General features: G+C 36.2%; 1 protein-coding gene across 2 annotated transcripts; it reads left to right on the forward strand.

Annotated features, from left to right (window-relative positions):
* Positions 1-41: 41 nt before the first annotated feature.
* Positions 42-20,830, forward strand: LOC125650054 (cys-loop ligand-gated ion channel-like). 2 transcript variants are annotated; one of them, XM_048877994.2, is made up of 9 exons: positions 42-373; positions 969-1,130; positions 1,781-1,822; positions 8,256-8,450; positions 10,666-10,923; positions 14,963-15,118; positions 18,532-18,708; positions 19,245-19,292; positions 20,457-20,830. In XM_048877994.2, exons 1-9 carry the CDS (start codon positions 317-319, stop codon positions 20,532-20,534), a joined length of 1,173 nt encoding a protein of 390 aa, XP_048733951.1. In that variant the 5' UTR covers positions 42-316; the 3' UTR covers positions 20,535-20,830. The 2 variants fall into 2 exon arrangements, with proteins under 2 accessions (XP_048733951.1, XP_048733952.1); XM_048877995.2 differs by lacking the exon at positions 42-373 and adding an exon at positions 639-721.
* The last annotated feature ends 5,319 nt before the right edge of the window (positions 20,831-26,149 follow it).

Below are 26,149 nucleotides of genomic sequence, written 5' to 3' on the forward strand. Positions count from 1 at the left end.
AAATGGATATACAATGCACAGGTTGGTGATGAGTAAAAGAAACAAAGGATAACCCATTTGAACGCTTAACATCGTACACTGTGTTAATCCACCTCTTAGAACAGTCAACCTGGTCAATAAAAACCGTAACCTAGTGTTTAACAATTAGAAAAAAAGTTATTGATTGAATAATTTGAAAGCTTGCCCAAAATGTAAACACTGGTTGCATACTCGGTTACAAATGAGATACGGGTGTTTGCTCTGAACTATAAACTATTGGGCCTCTGGACCAAAGAAAAAGGAAGGAATTTCGTAGTTTGTACTCAGTTGTCAAGGAATGGAAAAAGAAAATACCACTGATTCAAAAGAAGATGTTGATGAAACAGTAGAGAAAGTAAGTAGTGGTTGTTTTCATTCCTTTGTATCACTCGGGTGTCCTTTCTGTATACAATACAAAGTAATATGTACGTTTTCATTATTACCTACATACTGTATACTAGGTGTAATTTAATTGTTCAAGTAATGAACTGTGCAACAAGATGGGCTATTGATTGTGTATGAATTACAATTTGTACAAAAATATTTACACAGTTCCGTTCAAATGCATAAAAACCTCTACAAGCAATTGCTATATAACGGTAGTCAATATAGAAAATATTGATACATTGTGAAGGACCAGGCTCGGTGTGGGTTTGGTTAAGCCCCTATTAAAATGGCAAGTAATGTCGACTTTATTTTGAAGGTGAGTTCATGTGCACAGCTTCCTAGTGTGTTTTATTTATAGGAAAATGATGATCCGGAAATATTGGGCCATGGTTGTACGATTTCCCTCAGATTTGTTAAATCTGGATGATATAGTTATAATTGTAGCAATATTTTCGCAAACACATGTCGCATCGGGAAACATGATTTATACTGTTACTACGTTACGAGAAAAAAGGTTACATGATAATTACAAATTTATTCAATACATCGATATATGTTTGTAGAAAAAAGCCTTGATAAAAGTGGTATTCCTGAAAGTGGGGGAAATAGACACCCTGAAGGAGTTCTTTGTTGCTGACGTATTTGTTCAGATACGATGGAGGGAACCGGCTCTGGACAAACCTACAGAGAGGCAAAGGGTGAAGGACGTCCTCACGGGGGCGCTAGTGAGAACAAATTACGTCACTTCCTCTTTCATTAATAACATTTTAGTATTTTTATACAGTATGCATGATGTATTGGCAAACAGCATATAGATGATCGAACAAGTTGTAATAAAAACATAAAAAGGTTACCTTTTACCACTATATTGATTTTGGTCTTTCAAACACAGAATTCCCCCCCACGTTTAGAATGATAAATATCTTAAATTCAAACTTTAAGACTGCTCATATTTTGGTAGATTGGATTCAAATCATTACGTCATGATACCAGAATCTTATTTTTATATCGATCATACTAGTAATTAGCCATTCAAAATTGCTACTCTTAATTATAGTCCGACTCTCTGAATGTTAATCTGATATATCGGTATCCAAGTTCTCAGTTTGTTTCTCATTACATGGCCCCAGAGAGATTCATTCTTATATATGGCTTTTCTTATTTGCTACAGATTTTCTCTCTGTAATATGAAGAAGAAAAACAAACATTGATTGAATTGATAGACATTCGTTGACTTTTTATCTGTAGGTTTAGTTTAGTGTATATAGGAATGTCTTGGTACGAGAGAGAGAGAGAGAGAGAGAGAGAGAGAGAGAGAGAGAGAGAGAGATTACTAAAGCTAGGTACATTTACTGAATTTGTAATTTTTTTTCAGAGGACCCTTACACAAAGTCATATAGAAATATCTAAACGAAAGGTAATTTATAGTCATATTTCTAGAGATTAAATTAAAATACAAATCATTTTTATGCAATATTGGTGATTTAGCTACATGTAAACATCTACAGTTGCAATTCTAAACACACATACATGTACAACACACATACATGTATAACACACGTACATGTATAACACACATACATGTATAACACACGTACATGTATAACACACGTACATGTATAACACACATACATGTATAACACACGTACATGTATAACACACATACATGTATAACACACATACATGTATAACACACGTACATGTATAACACACATACATGTATAACACACGTACATGTATAACACACGTACATGTATAACACACATACATGTATAACACACGTACATGTATAACACACATACATGTATAACACACGTACATGTATAACACACATACATGTATAACACACGTACATGTATAACACACGTACATGTATAACACACGTACATGTATAACACACGTACATGTATAACACACATACATGTATAATACACATACATGTATAACACACATACATGTATAATACACATACATGTATAACACACTTACATGTATAACACACGTACATGTATAACACACGTACATGTATAACACACATACATGTATAACACACATACATGTATAACACACATACATGTATAACACACGTACATGTATAACACACGTACATGTATAACACACATACATGTATAACGCACGTACATGTATAACACACGTACATGTATAACACACGCACATGTATAACACACGTACATGTATAACACACATACATGTATAACACACATACATGTATAACACACATACATGTATAACACACGTACATGTATAACACACGTACATGTATAACACACGCACATGTATAACACACATACATGTATAACACACATACATGTATAACACACGTACATGTATAACACACGCACATGTATAACACACGTACATGTATAACACACGTACATGTATAACACACATACATGTATAACACACGTACATGTATAACACACATACATGTATAACACACGTACATGTATAACACACGTACATGTATAACACACATACATGTATAACACACGTACATGTATAACACACATACATGTATAACACACATACATGTATAACACACATACATGTATAACACACATACATGTATAACACACGTACATGTATAACACACGCACATGTATAACACACGCACATGTATAACACACGTAGTAAGTGGATATTGTCATTCATCACCTGGTAGTAAGGAACGAAATCAGATGAAAAACACCATGGAGAACCTGATAAAACTTGATATTCATAATTTACTTAGATGTCCCCGTTGCAGCAGATGAAGCCTATTTTTGATTGTTTTGTGTCATTCCGACATGAAATTAAGTTCAGAAACCAACCCTGCATTCATACCAGATTTTTATTAAACGACTTTCTGTATGTAAATAAGTCTTCAGTTTATTCCTTCAGTATAACATTCTGTTGGCTATGGACAACGTATACTCTTAAACAAATTTGAAACGTTGGAAACTATCGCATGTTAGGTTTCTTCCGCGTCGTGCCCCCCCCCCCCCCCCCCCCCCCCCCCCCCCCCCCCCCGCGAATCAGACTAAATCTACGTGACTATTTCTAAGTGATAGTGAACAATTATTTTTCGTTGTTCTAATCCAAGCAGGCAGGTATTACATGTCTTTAGAAGCAAACGTACGTATAGACTATGTGAAATCCATCCGGGAGCTTAAGTTTTGGGTGACATTTTGTTGTGTGAAACATGAAAGGTGAAGAGAACGAACAGAATCACCTGTCCAAAACTGCTCACTGAATACGGTCCAACATGTAGGGTATATTAAATATAGTCTAGTGCGGGGGTTTAGTTTACGCATGTCTAGTCATCTAGTGCATGCGAACGAATTCTAGTTTAGTTCAGATATAAAAATATGGCTGTCTGCAACAGATGAGTTGTGGAATTGTTAATTTTGCAATGTACTTTTCGACGACGGCGTTGAAGAATTACAGATGTACCAGCATAAAGCCACTAGCTACAACTTGTTTCTCGATAAATGTGTTCTTCGGGATCGAACAATTTCCCAAAACAATAAATCATTTAATTTAAAATAGTTTTTTATACGGCCGTCATTAGACGGGACGTATTATGTTATGGCGTTGTCCGTGCGTTTGGCTGGCTGACTTGCCGACGGTCTGTCCGTCCGGGCTCATGTTTTCTAGACTTTTTTCCGTAACGGATGCATTTACAACTTTAGAATTTGGTCACAATTTCTTCCTCAAGAATTGTAAGAATGAGTTTGCATTTCAGCTGGATTGGTTCTTCTTTGACCTACTTTAGGGCTATAAGTAGGTCAAACAGTCATTGCCCTAAAATTTACACATAAGCTTCCCGTGGGGATCCGGGTAAGAGTAGGTCCTCAGTACCCCCTTGCTTGTCGTAAAAGGCGACTAAATGGGGCTGTCCTTCGGATAAGACCGAAAAAATCGAGGTCCCGTGTCACAGCAGGTGTGGCACGATAAAGATCCCTCAATGCTCAAAGGTCATAAGCGCCGACCATAGGCCTAAATTTTGCAGCCCTTCACCGGCAATGGTGACGTCTCCATATGAGTGAAAGATTCTCGAGAGGGACGTTAAACAATATTCAATCCTTTTAGAGGAATACAAGTTCAGTTTGCATTTCAGCTGGATTGATCCGTCCGTCCTTGACCTACATTAGGACTAAAAGTAGGTCAAACAGTTTTCCGGACTTAGTTTATTATAGATACAGATATTGCCCTGAAATTTAATCACAGGCTTCCTCTTGGAGGAATACAAGTTAATTTGAATTTCAACTGAATTGGTCCGTCCTTGACCTACTTTTGGGCTTAAAATAGGTCAAGCAGTTTTCCGGACTGTTTTCATTACGAATACAGATATTGCTCTGAAATTTAGTCACAGGCTTCCTTTTGGAGGATTACAAATTCAATTTACATTTCAGCTGGATTGGTCCATCCTTGACATACTTTTTGGAAAAAATAGGTCAAACAGTTTTCCGGACTTTTTTCATTACAGATACAGATGTTGCGTTGGAATTTAGTCACAGGCTTCCTCTTAGAGGAATACAAGTTCAGTTCGAATTTCAGGTGGATTAGCCCGTCCGTAACCTACTTTTTGGGCTAAAATAGGTCAAACAATTTTCTGGAGTTTTTCATTACAAATACAGATATTGCTCTGGAATTTAGTCACAGCCTTCCGTTTGGAGGAATACTAGTTCAGTCTGAATTTCAGGTGGATTAGTCCGTCCTTGACCTACTTTTGGGCTATAAATAGGTCAAGCAGTTTTCTGAACTTTTTCATTAAGAATACAGATATTGCTCTGAAATTTAGTCACAGGCTTTCTCTTGAAGGATTACAAATTCAATTTACATTTCAGCTGGATTGGTTAATACTTGACCTACGTTTGGGCTAAAAAAAAAAAAAAAAGATCAAACATTTTTCCGGACTTTTTTCTTTATAGATACAGATATTGTCCTGATGTTTAGTCAAAGGCTTCGTCGCGGAGGAATACATGTAAAAGTTCAGTTCGCATTTCAGCTGGATTGGTCCATCCTTGACCAATGTTTGGACAAAATAGGTCAAACAGTTTTCCGGGCTTTTTTTCATCACAAATACAGTTATTGCCCTGATGTCAAAGGTTTCCTCTTGGAGGAAGACAAGTGGAGTTAGCATTTCAGCTGGATTGGCGCACTGTGATTTACAGTACTTTAGGGGTAGAAGTAGGTCAGTTTTCCAGATTGCTTTTGGTATGGTCACAGGTATTGCTATGAAATTAGCCACAACCTCCCTCTCAGAGAAATGCATAATCAGTTCACGTTTCAATCATTTCAACTTAATTGGTGCACCATGACCTACTTTAGGATTAATAATAGATCAAATGGATTCCTGGACATTTTATCATCATATATAGATATTGCACCGCCATTTTGTCACAACCTCACTTTCAAATAAATACATAATCAGTTCACATGTAGATGGATTGGTGCTCCATGACCCAATTTAAGGCTTTTCTATTCATATCAGAATGTGTGTGGTATCAATTCAGAGTACACAATATGCTTCTATGTTGAATTCCACTGTCCGACGGGCGTATATTGTACCGTTTGCGGTACTCTTGTTTTTTATTGCATTTATCAAGCTTGCTTTCCAGGTGGAAACGACTGACTTCGATCCTGATTATTGCATTGGACATGCTTTGGGCAAGAGTTAATTGTAAAGATAACTAAAAACATTTCAAAGATAACTAAAATCATGCACCTCTTTTTCATTTCTGTCATATGTTCTTCAAAATTTAAGTTCTGTTAACGTACTCAAACTAATTTCACACTTTGTCCACCATCTTTGAACTAGACCCCTAGTATGTGATAGAATAGTTAGTAACTTTCGACTAGACTCGTTCACTTCCGGCAAACTTAAGCACGTTCGAGTGAACGATAGTTTTACTTTTGTGACTATAGTTGACACTCGAACTCCACAATACTTACCTGTGTGCTTACACATTCAAGCAAAGAAAGATAACTCTTAGATCCGACAAAAAACTATAAAATCGATTTAAGACATACACGAGGAAGAAACACACACACAGTAACACAACACACACACACACACACACACACACACACACACACACACACACATAACCGGCGTGATCTTAGTTTTTATTCAGCAAATTACAATTGCCTGAAATAGATAAAGTTTAGCTAAAAAGAAAACACAATATGCATCTCCCTTTTGAGTTTTGCAATTTTTTTTATATCATAAATCATATAAATAAAACTAACACCCAAATTTTTTGCCGAGTTGCAACGAAGTTGAACTCGGCTATTGGTTTGGTGATGCGGGCGGGCGGGCGGTTGGGCGTCAACAATTGGTTTCCGGATGATAACTCGAAAAGTTTACAATCTAATCAAATGAAACTTTGATATATTGTTGGGTACCAGGTAAGAAAGACCCCCCTATTGATTTTGGAGAAAAAAGGTCAAAGGTCAAGGTCAAAGTGACCGAATACAGAATGAAAATTTCAGAAATATTTGGTTTCCGGATGATAACTCAGAAAGTTTAAATCCGAATCAAATGATATTTAAAGATATTGTTATGTACCAGGTAAGGAAGACCCCTATTAATTTTGGAGAAAATGGGTCAAAGGTCAAGGTCACAGTGACCGAAAATAGATTTAAAATTCCAAAAAACAATTAGTTTCCGGAGAATAACTTAATTTTTTTTAATTTGAATCAAATGAAACTTGGTTATATTGTTGGATACCAGCAAAGCAAGGCCCCTATTGATTTTGGAGAACACAGGCCAAGGTCACAGTGACCAAAAATAGATTGAAAACTTCAGACAAATATGGTTTCTGGACAGTAACTTGAAAAGTTTAAAACTGAAATTAGTTCTTCACAATTATAAATATGCCACATCATTCCTGACTTTACAATGTATCCCATGCAACTCGGCTTATGCACCCCTGGGTGCATATATTGATTTTTTTTTTATTTAATCATGATATCAAGTTGTAGAGATGAAATATGTCATTTATTCAAATGACGCAAATAAGGAAAAATATATACATAATATAATAAGGGGATCAGACCAAAAACTATTCACACAATACATAATGACATATCAATCTGCTGATCCCCTAAATTTACGGAAGAACAATATATGCAAAAATTATAAAATTGATTAGGTCTACAGCAAAAAGATGGCACATCAAAAATACAAAGGCCATAACATATCTTAAAACATATCAATGCAAGTAAGGTAGGAAAAGATGGGGTGGTGGTGGGTGTGCCAAATTTTTTGATGCTATCAATAGCTTCGATGAAGCGAGAATGACCCAAGGCTGACTGGTCAGTTACCGACGGCATCAGAACACGTGACAACGATAATAAATTTTGATTGACTGTTATCACACAAAGGGGTAAGATTTGGCCATGGAAAATTTCGGAATTGCGTAATAAGTCTGCCGCAACTGCAGAACTGGGAAAATTACATAATATGGCACCTGACACCTGCAAGGCCTGGGAGAAGACCAGTAACATTACATATAAAGAAAAATCAAAGCCACAGAGTACAAACAATACAAAAAGTATATTAACTTACTAACATTTACATGCAAAAAAAACAGCATTCAACACATAAATGCAATTATTTACATAATTGTTGTTTCAATACAAAATACTACTCATATATATTGTGAACATGAAATAATTCCAATGCTCTATCTAGAATAAACTTGTATCAATGGTTTAAAAATACAGAATGACCATTTATAGAACATTTCTATAAAGTGTATACTAATTAATAATCAAATAATATATGAAATCACAATTAAATCGACTTGAATGTATATATATATTGAAATTTTTTTAATTAGAGCGACGAAATACAGCTTGAAAAGTATTGGGATCCAAAGATAGTTTTCCAGAATATACTGAGCGAGACCATGCATTCTGAATGGAAGTTGTTGAAACACAACGATGACGGCGAAGCTTTTATTGTGCAGAAACATCGACTGAAAGCTACGTTTTCAGAAAACCTAGAGCTCGCCTTGTTTCCCTTTGATATTCAGGTATGTGATATTTTATGACATAATATTTAGTTGTCTTTCTTACCATAGTTAAACCCTGATTAACAGTACATGATCAATAACTATAGAATGGACTTAATATCACGTGATCGTTCCTTTGGTTTGTTTATACTTTATAATGTACATCGTCATGTTTGGACCTACTCTCAGTTACGTGAAACAGATTTTGAAGTATTGTTTAGTGTCAGAGACAGTATATTATTATCAAAGTAAAATATTTTCATGTTTTTTTTTTTGGTACTGTGTAAATTCTCTTTCTAATTTGTTCATTAGATTTTTAAAATTATCTTTCATGAACATTAAATGGACTCCCATGAAGTAAAATAAAGCGGGTTACGGTGATCTGTTTCCTCTCTGATTAATTAGTGTTTCTATGGTACCTTTCTAAAATATTGTAAAGTAAATTACACATCACGGTCCCCGCCACATCAGGTGTGGCACGATAAAGATCCCTCCCTGCTCAATGGCCGTTACAAGCGCCGCGCATAGGCCTACATTTTGCAGCCCTTCACCGGCAGTGGTGACGTCTCCATATGAGTGAAATATTCTCGAGGGTTGCATTAAACAATATTCAATCAATAAATTAGAACGCATTTTGAAAAGAAAAATCTTCCACCTGTCTTATATCAGCCACCGTATAGAATTGCTCTTTCCTTGTGAGCTATATCTATTTGTGCTATGACTTTCTCATGTTTTTTTAATGTTGTCCTTTTGCCCTTTTTTGCACGAATGTGCATTGTAAATAATCTGACATGTAATTTTCACGAAGGTTTATTTGAATCAATGAGATCTGAAGTAAAATACGTTGAACAATCATACCTTCCATACATGTATCAACGAAATAACAAGACGAACACAGATTTGACTAAAAGAGATACAGACAGTTAAATATTAGGTCGAGGCCTCTGCTGGTGGACTGTTAGTCCCCGAGGGTCCCTATAGCCCAGTAGCTAAGTACTTCGTTACTAGCTTGAAAATACGGATGTATATTTAATTGCTGGGATAAAAATTAGAAATTCATTTCAAAATTAAGGATGATATCTCCCTTATGCATGGCTCTGATCCTTGGACGAATTTGGCTCTAGTTTTTTTTTTTTTTTTTTTTTGGCACTCTAGTTTTCCTTTTAGCTCTTACAAGTTTTTTGTCATTTTCGTTAGCAAGACACTCAAGAGTGCCTGTTTAGTCTGGTATAGTTTTCATAACAAAAGATCATCGATCAGCGGATTTTTGTGACAAGGAGAACCCTTGAATTACACAATGAAATGTCAAAATAAAGTAGATCAGGTGGACTATGATCAGGTCATGGACTGCGTCAAACAATTATTTCCAGTTGATGCAAAATGTATTCAATTCAATGTGAATATTTCAGTTTAGGTTTTACGTTTGTTCCACAGGCACTCGACGTTTTAAATATCTATAATAACAAGCATTCTGAGAATATTGCATGGCACCTTTGTTTTCTTTTTTACCAGCTGCATCGCTTGAAAATTTCGGCGAAAAGTTCGATATAATATGATAATTAAACCCCCTACCGTTTAGAATCAACTCTGTCAAGGTCTTACCTCTCGCATCGTCATGGTGAACTGGAAATAAAGTCCATTTATCGGCTATAATCAACCGTCAAACAGTCTACTGCTTCTCAAATGCGAAAAATCGCTAAATATTGGACGGATTTTTTTTTTATTAGAAGGTGATATCCATAAAATAAAATATTAACCACTGTTTTTTTAGTAGGAGCGGTATGATATAATCCTTTAATACTAATACTAGTGACCTGTGCTCCAAAATTGGTACCGTATAAGTTTTACATTTACATACACATAGTTTTTATTCATGAAGAATGTGATCTGAGCATAATTCATATACATGTAATCACGTGGCAGAGAGATATTGTAAGGTTAGTTCAAATTCTATTACGTTGTTTCCTTTTTCAACAGAAAGTAAAAAAAAACAAAAAAAACAATAACAACAAAAAAATAACAAACAAACAAAATCAAAAAAAAAATACAACATATTATTAGATACAATAAAAACCGAGTCAAGACAAATCACTCTCATTGCTAAATTACATGTACACTGAGCGTTTTGCATAGATCAAACGTACTTTTAAAATTCACAACAAGCTGATGACGTCACTATAATAGTGAAAGAATACTAAAAAAAAAAAATCAGATTGTCTTTGTGTGTTGATTACAGGATTTAACATTAATCATTAGCACGGAACTCTCAGAAGCTGAAGTGGAACTGGTGGAAGACATTGAAGAAATATCCAGTGTTCAAATTGACAGTTTTGCCAAAGAGCAGGAATGGACGCTTCACGAGTGCGTATCCATTACTCCTAAAGTGACAACCAAAGCGTACACCAATCCCCAATACAAAAACCCGGCAGTGGTCGCGGGCTGTTTTGCTGGGAGGCGAGCTGGCTTCTTTATCTGGAATGTAATGCTTATAATGGTAAATAGAAAAAATAATTCATGCCATTGCTCCGTGTCTCCAAGTGACTTGGACATATAGCTGGTCCCACCTCTGGTATGTCCAGGGGTCTGTGTTTGTTACTCTTTATTTTGTATTCATTGTGGGGGTTATGAGATTGATCACTGTTCGTTATCTTCGCCTTTCATAGTGTGATTTAATTCCATGTATCATTCTGTCATAATACGAAACTAGTTATCTAGTACCAATATAGCGCATTCTGGGGGCATGGACGAGTATCAAGTACAGTACGATGAATTGATATACAGATCGGTTTGAATTTCGCTCCAATTCACACGTGTCATTATTATTGGTTCATGTACTCCATTTATAGACTGTTGTACTGTCTAGCTTGTTCCGTTTGCCGATATGGAGCTGATTACAGTACTTTGAGTTTTATGTCGAGAGCATCCATGTTTAATAGACTCAGATAAAATCACACCCATTATGTCGTTCTGTACCTGCAGTCCTGGTATTGTAACGCTGGCAGATATTGTGCTGATTCCCGGGTCTGTAAATCAATGAATAACAGATAGAATTGGAACTTCGTTACGGGTCACATATTGGAGTTATGATTCTCTTGATCTAGGTTACTTTAAAACTTAGCTATTGTGCTTTCTCTGACGTCGTCGTCGTGGTGATTATTTCACTTGTTCACCTTCTTCTCTAGAACCACTGCGTTGATTTCAATCACACCTGGCACAAACCATCCTTGGATAAAGGGAAGCCAAGTTTCGCCAAGTTAAGGGCCATGTCAATTTTTAGCTCACCTGAGCCCGTTGTCCCTCGTCTGTCTGTAAACTTTTCATATTTTTTATTTCTTCTCCAGAACCATTGGGTCAATTTTAACAAACGTTGGCGTAAAACATCCTTGGGTAAAGAGCTTTCAGGTTTGTTCAAATGAAGGACCATGCCTCCTTCAAAGGGGAGATAATCACAAAAATGCAAAAATAGGGTGGGGGGGGGGTCATTTAAAAATCTTCGAAAGAGCCAATAGTCTAAAAAGAGCTGAAATTTACAGGAAAGCTTCCTGAAATAGTGCAGATTCAAGTTTGTTAACACGATGACCCCAGAGTAGGTTGGGGCCACAATAGGGGGATCAAAGTTTTACATGCAAATGTATAGGGAAAATCTTTAAAAATCTTCTCAAGAACCACTGGGCCAGGAAAGTATAAATTTAGGTAAAAATTTTCCTGAGATAGTGCAGATTCAAGTTTATTAAAATCATGGGCCCTAGGGGTAGTTTGGGGCCACAATACGGGATCAAAGTTTTACATACAAATATATAGGAAAAATCTGCTAAAATCTTCTCAAGAACCACTGGGCCAGAAAAGTTTATGTACATTAAAGTTTCCTGTCATAGTGCAGATTCAAGTTTGTTAAAATCACGCCCCCCGGGAGTAGGGTGGGGCCACTATAGGAGATCAAAGTCTTATATACAAATGTATTGGGGAAATCTTTAAGAACCTTCTTTTCAACCATTGGGCTAGAGAAATTACATTTACATGAAAGCTTCCTGACATAGTGCAGATTCAACTTTGTTAACATCACGGTCCCCAAGGGTAGGGTGGGGCCACAATAGGGTACCAAAGGTTTACATACAAATATATAGGGAATATCTTTAAAAATCTTTACCTCAAGAATCAATGGGCCAAAAACGTTATATTTACATGAAAGCTTCCTGGCATAGTGCAGATTCAATTTGTAGAATCCATGCCCCCCGGGGGTAAGTTAGATGGATCATGAAAAATATGGCGAGGTTATTTAAGCATCTTCTCAAGATCCACTGGACCAGAAAAGATGAAACCATTAATGTACATGAAAACTTTCAGACATAGAGTAGATTCAAGTTTGTTCAAATCAAGGCTCCAGGGATAAGGGGGATGGAGGGGGGTCACAATAGGGATCAGTTTTACATGCGAATATATAGGGGAATCTTGTTTTCAATACATGTAACAGGGCCGTGATTCGTGATATTAACATACAAGCATGCCAAGGTAGTGCAGGTTTCAGTTTGTTGATTTTGTGGTCCCCGGGGGCTAAGGTGTGGCCACAATAGGGAATCAAAGTTTGACATGAAGATTATATTGGAAAAATCTAAAAGTCTTCTCAAGAAGAACCGGGCCGTGATTCGTAATATTAATGATAAGGTGAAGATGATGAGCAGTGGTCAATCTCAGAACTTCTATAAAGAATACAAAATTATGACTACTTACACCTTGGTCATAACTTTTGAATGGTGTGCGATATGTCGTTTATATTTCAATGTATGCAATCCTCGTCACAAGGCCTTTCTTTCTTTCTTCTTTTTTTAGCTCACCTGAGCTGAAAGCTCAAGTGAGCTTTTCTTATCACCTTTTGACCTCCTTCCGTCTGTGTGTAAATTTAACATTTTCGGCTTCTTCTCTAGAACCAGCTGGCAAATTTAATCAAAGTTTACACAAGCTTCCCTAGAAGAAAGGGATTTAAGTTTGTACACATGAAGGATCATGTTTCCTACAAAGGGGAGATAGTCCTCTAGTCAAATAGTCTAGTAAATAGTCTAAGGGGAGATAAAAATGCAAATTATAGGGTGAAGTCATTTAAAAAATCTTCTCAAGAATCAAAGTTGAAATACGCCAGAAAGCTTTCTGACATAGTGCAGATTCACGTTTGTTAAAACCATGCCCCCCCCCCCCCCCCCCCCAAGTAAAACTTTCATATGTTGTATGTTGGTTCCTTATGGCAAGATCTTGCATTTCGTATCATGATCTCTTGTGAACTCGTATCGAGGTTATGTCGTGACCCTTTGGGGCTGTGTTGGACCGCTATTTAGGTTTAGGGGATATGTCTACAGTTCCATAGGATCTTCTTAATTGTTCAAACTATATCTATGAATACCCTATTATAAGCTCCGTGTATTAGTCTCTGATGTTGTTTACATTTAAAGGAGTACCAACTGTGCGCTTGGACATACATGTATCTAATGAAGGTGTTTTTCATTCAACATAATGTACATCAGGCAAAATTCTTCGTCTGCTCCGACACGCTTGTGATCGCGAGATCTCGGAAGTGGACCTACAGAAAAAACAAATCATTATTGACAACCATCACGAAAATGCAGCCATTTCTACAAAGAAAGGAAAATCATATGGTGGCAGGAAAAATTCAACTTGATATCAAATTTAAACCTTCCCAATACCGAAGAAATCGCTTGTACATTAATGTAAACACTACCTTATATGGTCATATACAAATAACTTGACAACCGGAAGTCCAGCTTCAGTACATCAAACATGGGGCACAATATGAATCTAGAGAAATTGGAATATATCAAAAATTTTCAAAATGGTAGAATAGAGTCTCAAAAATCGTAAGTTGAAGATAAGTTAAATTCATATATTGACTTAGAAACATATAATATTTGTTTTGTTTAAGTAAAGAAAATTGTTGAATATTTAGAATGATCGAAAATGTAGCAGGAGTAAATGACTCTCACACCTGCACCATTACGGAGATCCTAGGGAGTTGTAGCCCCCCCCTAAAAAAAGTCGGAAAGGGCTACATTATTGTAGCTATGATTAAATGTGTTTTATTGCTATTTGTACTATAATGGCAAATCTCTCAAATAAATTAGAGGCTCAACTATTGCTGCGAGCTTGACATTAATTAACTGAAACTGCCGTGATGAAATCAATTAGTGTACAAAGCTTGTATTACTTATCATGATTCAAAATGCAGCCTATATCCGTCCTATCACAATCTAATTATTTTTTATCAGAAAATTCCTCTGACAGTCAATAGGCAATCTTGGAACCTGATACTTTAATGCTGTGTCGAGAACTAATCAAAATTGATTATTGACATAACATTAATGAAGCAAATATGTCTACACATACAAAACAAAACCACTTCATCAGCATCCCCTTAATGAGCTGTAATTTTAGCTATGAAGTCCTCAACAATATATGAAATGTGGCTTATTAATGTTTAACGAGAATTTTCAGGAAATAATCTTTATTTTATGTGGTCTTCATTTCAGACTCTGATTAGTTCTTTGTCTCTGGCTACCTTCGCGGTGGACAGAGCCTTGCCACAGAATCGTCTTCAGCTCTCCTTCACCCTGGTACTTACTGGCGTGGCCTTCAAATTTGTGGCCAATCAGTCCATACCTAAAATATCATACCTTACACATTTGGTAAGAAGCATAGATATTTTATTGAAAGTAGCTACATGTATTAACGGTAAACTAACAATTCAACGTTATGACAAACTCGATGATTTCAGCTTCTCCAGACGGGTGTGACCGGTCGACAGGGGATGCTTACTCCTCTAGGCACCTGATCCCACCTCTGGTGTGTCCAGGGGTCCACGTTGCCCAACTATCTATTTTGTATTGCTTATAGGAGTTATGAGATTGATCACTGTTCGTTATCTTCACCATATCTTACATACATGTATTCAGTAAGAAATATCACTATTCACACTTTTGATATATGAAATATCATTACATTTGGGAAGAAATATTATACCTTAAATATTTGTAAATATCACATGTACCTCACACATAACATCTCAGACATTTGCACGAAATATAACCCCAAGCTCATTCATATAATATATAAAATCTCACACATTTACAGAATACTAGTATATCACATCTCATACATTTGTCAGGAAATATCGCTCATCACACATTTGTCAGGAAATATCACATCTCACACATTTGTCAGGAAATATCACACCTCACACATTTGTCAGGAAATGTCACATATCAAACGTTTGTCATGACATATCACATCTCACACATTTGTCAAGACATATCACATCTCGCACATTTGTCATGAAATGTCATTTCTCATACATTTGTCAGGACATATCACATCTCGCACATTTGTCATGAAATGTCATTTCTCATACATTTATCATCCTTCACACATTTGTCAGGAAATGTCACATTTCACACATTTGTCAGGAAATGTTACCTCTCACACATTTGTCAGGAAATATCACATCTCACACATTTGTAAGGAAATGTCATATCTCACACATTTGTCAGTACATATCACTCATCACACATTTGTCAGGAAATATCACGTCTCACACATTTGTCAGGAAATGTCATATCTCACACATTTGTCAGTACATATCACTCATCACACATTTGTCAGGAAATATCACGTCTCACACATTTGTCAGGAAATATCACACCTCACACATTTGTCAGGAAATGTCACATATCAAACGTTTGTCATGACATATCACATCTCACACATTTGTCAGAACATATCACATCTCGCACATTTGTCATGAAATGTCATGTCTCATACATTTATCATCCTTCACACATTTGTCAGGAAATATCACATCTCACACATTTGTCAGGAAATATCACATCTCACACATTTGTCAGGAAATATCACATCTCACACATTTGTCACGAAATGTCACATCTCACACATTTGTCAAGAAATATCACATCTCACACATTTGTCAGGAAATGTCACATATCAAACGTTTGTCAGGAAATGTCACATCTCACACATTTGTCAGGACATATCACATCTCACACATTTGTCAGGAAATGTCACATATCAAACGTTTGTCAGGAAATATCACATCTCACACATTTGTCAGGAAATATCACATCTCACACATTTGTCAGGAAATATCACATCTCACACATTTGTCAGGAAATATCACATCTCACACATTTGTCAGGAAATGTCATATCTCACACATTTACAGATTATGTCATATCTCACACATTTGTCAAGAAATATCACATCTCACACATTTGTCAGGACATATCACATCTCACACATTTGTCAGGAAATGTCACATATCAAACGTTTGTCAGGACATGTCACATCTCACACATTTGTCAGGACATATCACATCTCACACATTTGTCAGGAAATGTCACATCTCACACATTTACATATTATGTCACATCTCACACATTTGACGAGAAATATCACATCTCACACATTTGACGAGAAATGTCACATCTCACACATTTGACGAGAAATATCACATATCACACATTTGTCAGGAAATATCACATCTCACACATTTACATATTATGTCACATCTCACACATTTGACGAGAAATGTCACATCTCACACATTTGACGAGAAATACCATTTAATGTATTTGGTAAGGGGATTGCCACACTTCATGTCTGTTTGAAATGTTTCATTTCAAATCGTAACAATAAAATAAAGTATCGTATGTAGTACGTCTGGTCGAAAAACTAAATTTATTTCACCAGATATATCTTATATAAAGTAAATTTCATAATGCGTCTTGGTGAGAAACTGGCCTGGGTTTGGAAAAATCTGAATTACATACATCTATGTACTTGGAGATAATAACAGACTGTACTTGTAAATAGAAAAAAATGGTAAGAGTTCGTTTTGTTCTCGTGTCGTTCTATATTCATCGCTAACTTAATTGTAAATGAATAGTCCTTGTATTTAATTTTCCTGTTTACGGAAATGAATTGCAATAACTCCTCGTGTGACTTATACTTTTTGTAATTAATCATTCATTCGGCCATATTCACTGTACTATCTCAAGTATTAAATGTTCTTCAAAAATTTACCGGAAGTCTAACATACTTTTCGATTTAATTCAAAGCAATACAAGCTGTAACTGACGGTATTTTTCAACTATCGAAGTATGCACCAATTAACCCATATCGGTATAACTAATATAATTCCTAAGATCTGATAGAAAATTGAGGAAAATAAATATAAGGAAATATTGCTTGAGAGCATATACCTCAATGAGCGTTTTGTATTTAAACTACCATAGCCTCGGAAAAATCCCCATATACTTGGAGGCGATGATTGCCGAACATAATCGGGTTGCGGAGACCGATGTCATACAAAAATGGAAACTGAACTGATAACTACACATTTCGATTGTTCCCAGATAATACATCGTTTCATGCATGACTTTAAGTATTATAAATGCACGAAAGTAATAATTACGCAAATGTGCCTCTCAAATGAAATTTTGGTAATGAATTGTTTACAAATCTAACACGTGCGTAGCGCCTCCCTTTCGCATTATTCCGGACTGGTGACCTCCAAGGTCCGTGTACATCAGAGATTATGAACAGGAATTACTGTCTGGAAGACATTAATTCATGAAGTGACATTTTCGGCTAATTTGACAAGTTTATTGCTTCAGATCCACTCTGATTCCATGAGATTATATTCATATTCAATTACAAATATGGAATTCCATTTGTTCTTTTATTTTTCAATTTATTTACCGTCAGTTACAGCTTGTATTGCTGTAAGATTTACATCGTACTGCATAAAATAAAATATATTCATTAAAGCAGTAAGACATAGCACAGGAGGTCGTGGAGAAAGCAGAACAATAATTCATAGTCGAGAATGTACAAATCATTTTTTAATTAAAACTTCAATAAACATCTAACAACACTTCCATCGTTCTGTTTTCTATAAGAAAAGCAACTCCACATAGTTATCGCGCGGGAAGGAGTCTGGTATTAAATAACGCCTGTTCTTTTACTGTTTTCAATAAGTTTGACTATTTCTGGTACGGCTATAATAAAGTGGCTTTGGTTACAGGACAGATACATTCTGGGCAGCATGATATTTCTGTACTTGGTTTGTATATGGCATGCTGTAGTGACCTTGACCGGCGATCAAGCAACGAGCCGCGAGGCGGACAAGGACGCCTTCATCGTGTTTTCCTCCTGTTTTGCTTGTCTTCAAGTCCTGTTCATCGTCAGTGTCGTTATCAGCGTGAGAACATTATTCAAAATTTACTTATAAAACAGAATTGTACGTTTCATTTCATCATAAATGAAAAATAAAAGGGAATTATTATCACAGCACATAGTAAGATTTAATCAACAGCACTGTTTGGAATTGAATTGTGCCTCCCGAATTAAGACAAAATAGCGATAAATCAGACGAACTTTAATATCTAACAGAAGAACTTCAATCACTCTCATACCGCAGAATGAAATAGCCGTGATCCACTGTGCTTTATAAATGAATTATTCTTCTTTTTTACTAAGACATTGCTATCACAACACGACGCAGGCAATTATCAGCTATGATGTATCATTATATCTCTCTCACAAAGAAACATGTCGCAATGATTAAGTTATGATGCATAATTAATTGTTTGTTTTATGAAACTGTTCTGACTATGGTAGCATTGATGTTTCATGAAACGTTGATGTTCGTATGATTTCAAAATGAACTGATTTATATTGTATGTGTTTAGTGCTTACTGTTGTAATAAACGTTTTTCTATTCATCTTTTGTTGAAGGGCTATCATAGGTATTCGAATGTGAAGCAAATAGAGAGAAGATATCAGGTAAATTCAAATATCATTGTCGAAAGCTGACTGACAAATTCAAGTTAGAAATTTGACAAATTCAAGTTAGAAAGCTGACAAATTCAAGTTCGAAATCTGGCCAAGTTAGAAAAATTGAAGTTTGAAATCTGACAAATTCAAGTTAGAAAGCTGACAAATTCAAATTAGGGTCTGCTAACGTCAATAATGAGCTTTTCTGATCTCGTGGCCCAAAGTCAGGATTTTTGAAAACATTTACATACGTATACTTCGCTCAAAGTACTAAGTCTGCAGATTAAACAACCGTCAATTGAGAACGTCATATAATCTCAAATCATATTTCGCTTTGTGATTTTGATCACTGGTCATAATGGGACGAAAAACTCTCAGTGATTTGTCACGCATTGTAACCCATGTTTCGCATTCAAGGTCGTAGTAGCTAGGGATGTTGTTTAATGTCCCACTCAAGAAATTTTCACTCATACAAAGACGCCACCATTACCGGTGAAGGGCTGCAAAATTTAGGCCTATGCTCAGCGCTTATGGCCTTTGAGCAGGGAGGGATCTTTATTGTGCCACGCCTGCTGTGACACGGGGCCTCAACTTTTGCGGTCTCATTCGAAGGACCGCCCCATTTAGTCGCCTCTTACAACAAGCAAGGGGTACGGAGGACCTATTTTAACCCGGATCAGTTTTCATCGTGTAAACGCCTGCAATGACACGGGAACTGTGCTTTGAAGGTAATATTCTGATTACAGGCGAATCTGGCAAAGCAAATACGTCACACGAACCGTCTTAGGCTTGACGTCTCGCTGATCGCAAGATTGGGAATCGAACCCGGTGCCTCTTGCTGTGACGGTATTAACCCCCCCCCCCCCTTTTTCGCCACACATTTACAAGGCATTACTGGCGTAGATGATAAGTGGACAGACATAGCTCGCATCCACTTCTCTTCGCAAACCTTCATGTTTTGATTCTAGAAAACGTGTAAATGCTGGAACCGGTGACGGTTTACACTTCGACCAATATTTACATTAATGAAGAACCCGCACAAACTTTGATGCAATAACAAAATCAAATACAAGAACTATTATAATGTATTGATAAAAACCCAAGGTGTAGTTTTAAAAATATGCAAACTAAGATGTACATGTAATTATATTATATGATGATTCTGTTTTGTAGGAACGGGCGCACAGAAAACTTGCTTTAGAGAAATCACCTGTGATACAGACAGCTAAAGTCAGTTCTATGAGCGTATAAGGAAATAAAAAAATATAAATCTGTGAATAATAAAGCCAATATCTGTGGATGGTTATCACATACTTCACGTTCACGCATTACCACCAGCGATTCTTCACGAAGATTCCGGAGCTAACGAGCTGGTCAATATTGAAGTCTCTGTTCTTCATCAGAACTAGTTATGTGATGAATGAAATCTCGAGACTTTATTTCTGTAAAGAAAACAGCGGTTATTGATCTCCAAACATTTAAGTGAAGTACACCTACGTTTTGTTTTTGGTAGAATAAGAATTCAATAAATATATTTACTCTGGTAATAGCCAATATTTTGTCTTTAATGTCACAGATAATCTTAGATGTAAAGAGTTACAGCTTTGCCGTTCTGGATAATTCTGTGTATACAAGAATCTTCTCTTGGATGCTTTCTCAAAGAAGACAGAGGTCACGTTATCGACACGTGATCTGCAACATTTGTGCTTTATTGACTTTGGTTCCATACTTTTTTTGCCTAGCCTTCATAAGCTACCTCAAATATTCATGTATTTTAGCTTAGTTGAAAGTTTTCAACTAGGGTAACTTTAATTAGATTTTAAAGATACAGACTTGCTTCGACAACGTTTTCGAGCTATTTGGATAGATTAGAAAAAATACATCCTAAGAACGGTTTGATAAATCCTTGTAATAATTTACTCAAATCATTAGAACGATCTGGAAAATCATGAAAACGATTTAGGAATTCACTAAAACGATTTGATAAGCTGTTTGAACAATTTAGGATATCTTTTAAGTGATAAAGGAAAGTTTAGAACGATTTGTTGATTTGTACAATTTATTGATCGTTACAATGATCTTATTTGTAAATAAAACTTGTCCCTAATGCTGTCTGACGTGTTTCATACCGATTGTTAGGCCGTTCTTTACACTCTGATTCTGACTACGGAATACTCCGTTTACCTGATCAAGAGAGAGGGATCACGGCGGGTGTGACCGCTTACTCCTCACAGGCACCTGGTCCCACCTCTGGTGTGTCCAGGGCTCCGTGTTTTTCCTACTTTTAATTTTGTATTCTTTATGGGATTTGAGATTGATCACTGTTCGTTATATTCACTTTTCATTTGGTCATTAGAATGATTCTTTAAATCATTTGCACAGTGTAGATTTTAGCGTACTCTGATAAAATTATAGACGTTGATAATACAATATACATGTATGTAGTTAGTCCATGTACCATATATCCATTCTGCCTCTCTAGATCCGCTCATTTTTATCATTTGCCCTTATTAAAAACTACTAATTTTGAACTACCGCCCTCAAATAAAGCATATCCTCTGTGAAGTATTTATGTATAATGCAGCCTTGATTCCGAGAGGGCATTCATTTTTATATTTTTCCGAATGATTCTTGAAAGTTGTTTAGGCGATCAGCTATTTTTATTCATTAGATTTGTTACTGACTGTCTAGAGAATTTGTCCGGTTGTTAAATCCCATAGAAGGCGAGGCGAATTTTTAAATTATCACTCGTATAAAAGTTCACAAACAACAGACAGTTGGAGAACTAAATCTGATCAGATCTATCAAAATAATTGCAGAGGTGTTCATAGATATATGCGGGAGCGTCCACATTGTGTGTGTTTGTGCATGTGTGTGTATGTGTGTTTGGGAAAGAGAGAGATATTGTTTAACGTCCCTTTCGAGAATGTTTCACTCATATGGAGACGTCATAATTGCCGGTGTAGGGCTGCAAAATTTAGGCCTATGCTCGGCGCTTACGGCCTTTGAACAGGTAGGGATCTTTATCGTGTCACACCTGCTGTAACATGGGGCCTCGGTTTTTGCGGTCTCATCCGAAGGACCGCCCCATCTTGTCGCCTCTTACGACAAGCAAGGTGTACTGAGGACCTATTCTAACCCGGATCCCCACGGGACATGTATGAGAGAGAGAGAGAGAGAGAGAGAGAGAGAGAGAGAGAGAGAGAGAGAGAAATAGAGATATGATAAAGTCTGGAAAGGTATGGCAAATAGAATTAATCTTTTCAAAAAAGATATTTTCACCATCGTGTTTATTCTTATATTGTATTCTTCATTCGTAACTTGGTTCATCATACCCGCACTTTCTAAAGAACATTCGGGTATATTGTTGTTACCCTGGTCCGTCCGTCCGTCCGTCACATTTTCTTCTTCCTCTAAATCCTCTTTTATTTCAAGAATATGTTGGAATATGATAGATGTTATCCTGTACATTTGCAATACAGTTTTGGAAATGATGGTATCATTTCCACCCAGGTGGCTAAAGGGGTTTAAAATCCGACTTTTTTTCTTAACCCCCCCCCCCCCCCCCCCAATAAAATCAACCAATACAAAACAAATCAAAAACTTCTCTTACAATTTACGCAATATTCAAATCATCTTTTAGGAGATGAATCGATGATGTCCTGTTAATGTCAATGAGTTTTCAGAATTTTCACTTTCTTCGAGGGGGGGGGGGGGGCGAATAGGAGGGAAACCCTTTTACATTTTACACAGTAAGGAATCGCCTTTTGGAAGGTGATTGGTGGTGTCCTTATGGATGTGCATTAAAGTTTCAGAATTCTCATTTTCAAACGAACTGTTGAAAAACGGCGTTTTTCTACAGAAAAACCTGTTTCCCTGAACTCTTACATTTTTATGCAGTAGCCAAATCAACGTTTGGGAGATGATTGGTCTCCTTTAGATGTTTCTCTAGAATGTAATTTTTCCCCCTTGAGGAGCAAATGGGGTGGGAAAACGACAAAAACACTGGTGCTAAGTGCATTAAATCATATGCAACAAGAATATATTTGCTTTCAATGTTGGAATCTCAAGCCATTTCAAATATATGATGGGGTTTGGGATGACCCTGGGGCACATCCCCATCTGAATACTCAGTGCAGCAGGAATTTATATGGTTTAGGGGTAAGGATTTCAATTGTTTTAAATGCATTTCAACAATTACAAAAAGGGTTTGGGATGAGCACAGGGTACTTTGACAATATACAGCAATAATAGGGTATGTTATATGGTGACTATTGTGACTTCTTTGCTACTTACACAAGTGCGACTGAGAGTATAAGCTATAAATGCAAAAACTTGTGAGCGAGTGTAACTGCCTTACGACAACATTCACACGAATATACCGGTATTAGATACCGACTTCAATGATTTAATGGACACCAATATATACTTGAAAAGAAGCTTAAAATAAAACTGTTGTAAGAATATATATATTAATAAACACGACTGAAGAAGACCAGTAACACGGTCCAAATATTTATAAAAAGTGTTTATATATACAATGTATATATATATATATATATATATATATATATATATATATATATAATATAATATAATATAATAATAATAATAATAATAATTACTTTTCGCAATGATCGGTAACACTATAGGTAAAAAAAAAAAAAAAAAAAGATACACGAAGACATTTAGTAAAGCTTTACTAAACGTCTTCGTGTATCTTTTTACCCCTTCCTCCCTCCTTCTCTCCCTCTCTCTGAGTGAGAGAGAGAGAGAGGCGTTCGTTCATTATCATACGTCTACTTTTCTAATCGATTCACAGGTGCTTTCGGTCAAATGCCATCTGGTGTTAGCAGAAATTTTAGCACTGTATTATAGTACATTCATGATAAACGTGCATGGGCAAACGTTTCCAGTATTACAGTGTACCAGTTCTTAAAATCACCAAAACAAAGCCATATTTCATGTAAGGATCAGAATGTGCACGCTTACCGCTATCTAGTCCTTTGATATGTTCACTATATATAGTGTACATAACGAAATCGTGTTTAAAATATCTGGAAATCTGGTCCTCATCTGCTACCGTTAGAGGAGTGGTAGTGGATTAAATTGGTTAAAATGAACCTTAGGCATCTTCCATATTATCAATTTCCTCATGAAAGTTTTAGATTTTCCCAACAACTTCATAATATAAATGGGTAAAAAATTAATTCACTAACAATTTCGAATTTAATACTGATTTAATTACGTGGTGAATTACAAAAAATATGCACAATATATCGCACGCAAAGGGAAAATGAATTTTACATGCTCTGAATTTATATAACTTTAACAGGGTTTTTGTCAATAAACATTGAATTTCTTCGATCTGGGCAGCAATCTATCCCAGCGTCTTAGCTCATTAAACCCCCGTGTAATAAAATGCTGTATTCACTTAGTCATCACAGACAACATTCGAATTGAACTTTCATCCAAAACAAATTAAATAGGCCCATGGAATACTAATGTTCCTGATACTGTTAAACGTAGAGTTACCGGTGTCGGTTTTCTCTTTTATTCACCCCTGAGATGGTTTCTCATCTAACAAAGGCATCTACCGTTTGTTTATAGTATTCACTATCTGATTGCTATCGAGATAATACATATTTCAGTAATGATTGGGCTGGTATCACGGAAACATATTGAAATAAATAAAATCTCCATGAAAGATTCTATTACAATGTATATCAATATCGTGTATTCTTTTGAAGGATTCGTTTTAACTAAACAAGGTTAATTGATGAGGATGTGGTCATATTTTACATGTACAACAAAGACGGAGAGAGAGAGAGAGAGAGAGAGTGGAGGGAGATAGTGTGTGAGTGGAGAGAGAGAGAGGGTGGAGAGAAAGAGGAGATAGTGTGTGAGTGGAGAGAGAGAGGAGATAGTGTGTGAGTGGAGAGAGAGAGAGTGGAGAGAGAGAAGGTAGGAAATAGTGAGTGGAATTCGTAATGATTATTTTCTCCGTACACGAGGGCCAAACTGACACACAGACTAGATTCATTAATGTCATAAATATGCATGAATAGTTTCATGTCAAGCTCACTTGCTAATTGTTTAATCTTCAAAGCAATTTGCCGTAAAATGAGGAATATGGTCGGTTAACATTTTCAGTCCAAGTTTTATTTTCCTTGTCGTTAATATTTACAAATACCTGTAGGCATTTGAAATGTGAATGTGCGTTCCTATGATGGCAATGGTCACAAATTCTACTTTGAAAACGTACACATAGATAAGAAGTCTGTATAAAACTGAAAACGACCATACTTCCCCCCAACGGCCCAAACTCTCCTTTGTCTGCAACATGCTCTTAAAGTTTAATCAACCCTTTTCTGTTATCAAACCTAATTGAGTTTGTAAAAGTCCGGATTATAGTATTTATGTATGGCAATTGTGTCCTCATTTTCCTCTGAGTAAAAATTATTATGGTGAAATTGAAGATCGAATCAATGTCTTATTTGTTCTGTATATGGGGGTGATTAACTACAGTGGAAAACGTGATAATTTGCATACCGCCGAAACAAATATGAGGTACGTACGTCAGATCATTGCCTTAAGGATTATGGTATTCAGAATCATTTAAAAGTACGACAACATAGAGATGAATGGGAAATTAGGTTTGGTAACTCAGTGGTGATTTCTTAGATCCGGACAAAATACGGTGTAATTTCATGAAAAGACGAACAGTGATCAATTCCGTAACCCATATAAAGAGTGCATACACGTGATGACGAGTAGAGCGAACAGGTCCCCTGGACATACCAGAGGTGGGATCAGACTTGGATTTCTCGAACAAATTTCAAACTTAAGTTTGAGGGTTTTTTTTA

Source organism: Ostrea edulis, chromosome 5, assembly GCF_947568905.1.
Source record: "Ostrea edulis chromosome 5, xbOstEdul1.1, whole genome shotgun sequence".
NCBI classification, from domain to species: Eukaryota; Metazoa; Mollusca; class Bivalvia; order Ostreida; family Ostreidae; genus Ostrea; species Ostrea edulis.

Coding starts and splice junctions, on each gene's coding strand:
- LOC125650054 (XM_048877994.2), top strand. CDS start 317: ATGGAAAAAGAAAATACCACTGATTCAAAAGAAGATGTTGATGAAACA. Junction 15,119..18,531: donor TATCATACCTTACACATTTG/GTAAGAAGCATA, acceptor CTTTGGTTACAG/GACAGATACATTCTGGGCAG. Junction 19,293..20,456: donor AAATAGAGAGAAGATATCAG/GTAAATTCAAAT, acceptor TCTGTTTTGTAG/GAACGGGCGCACAGAAAACT.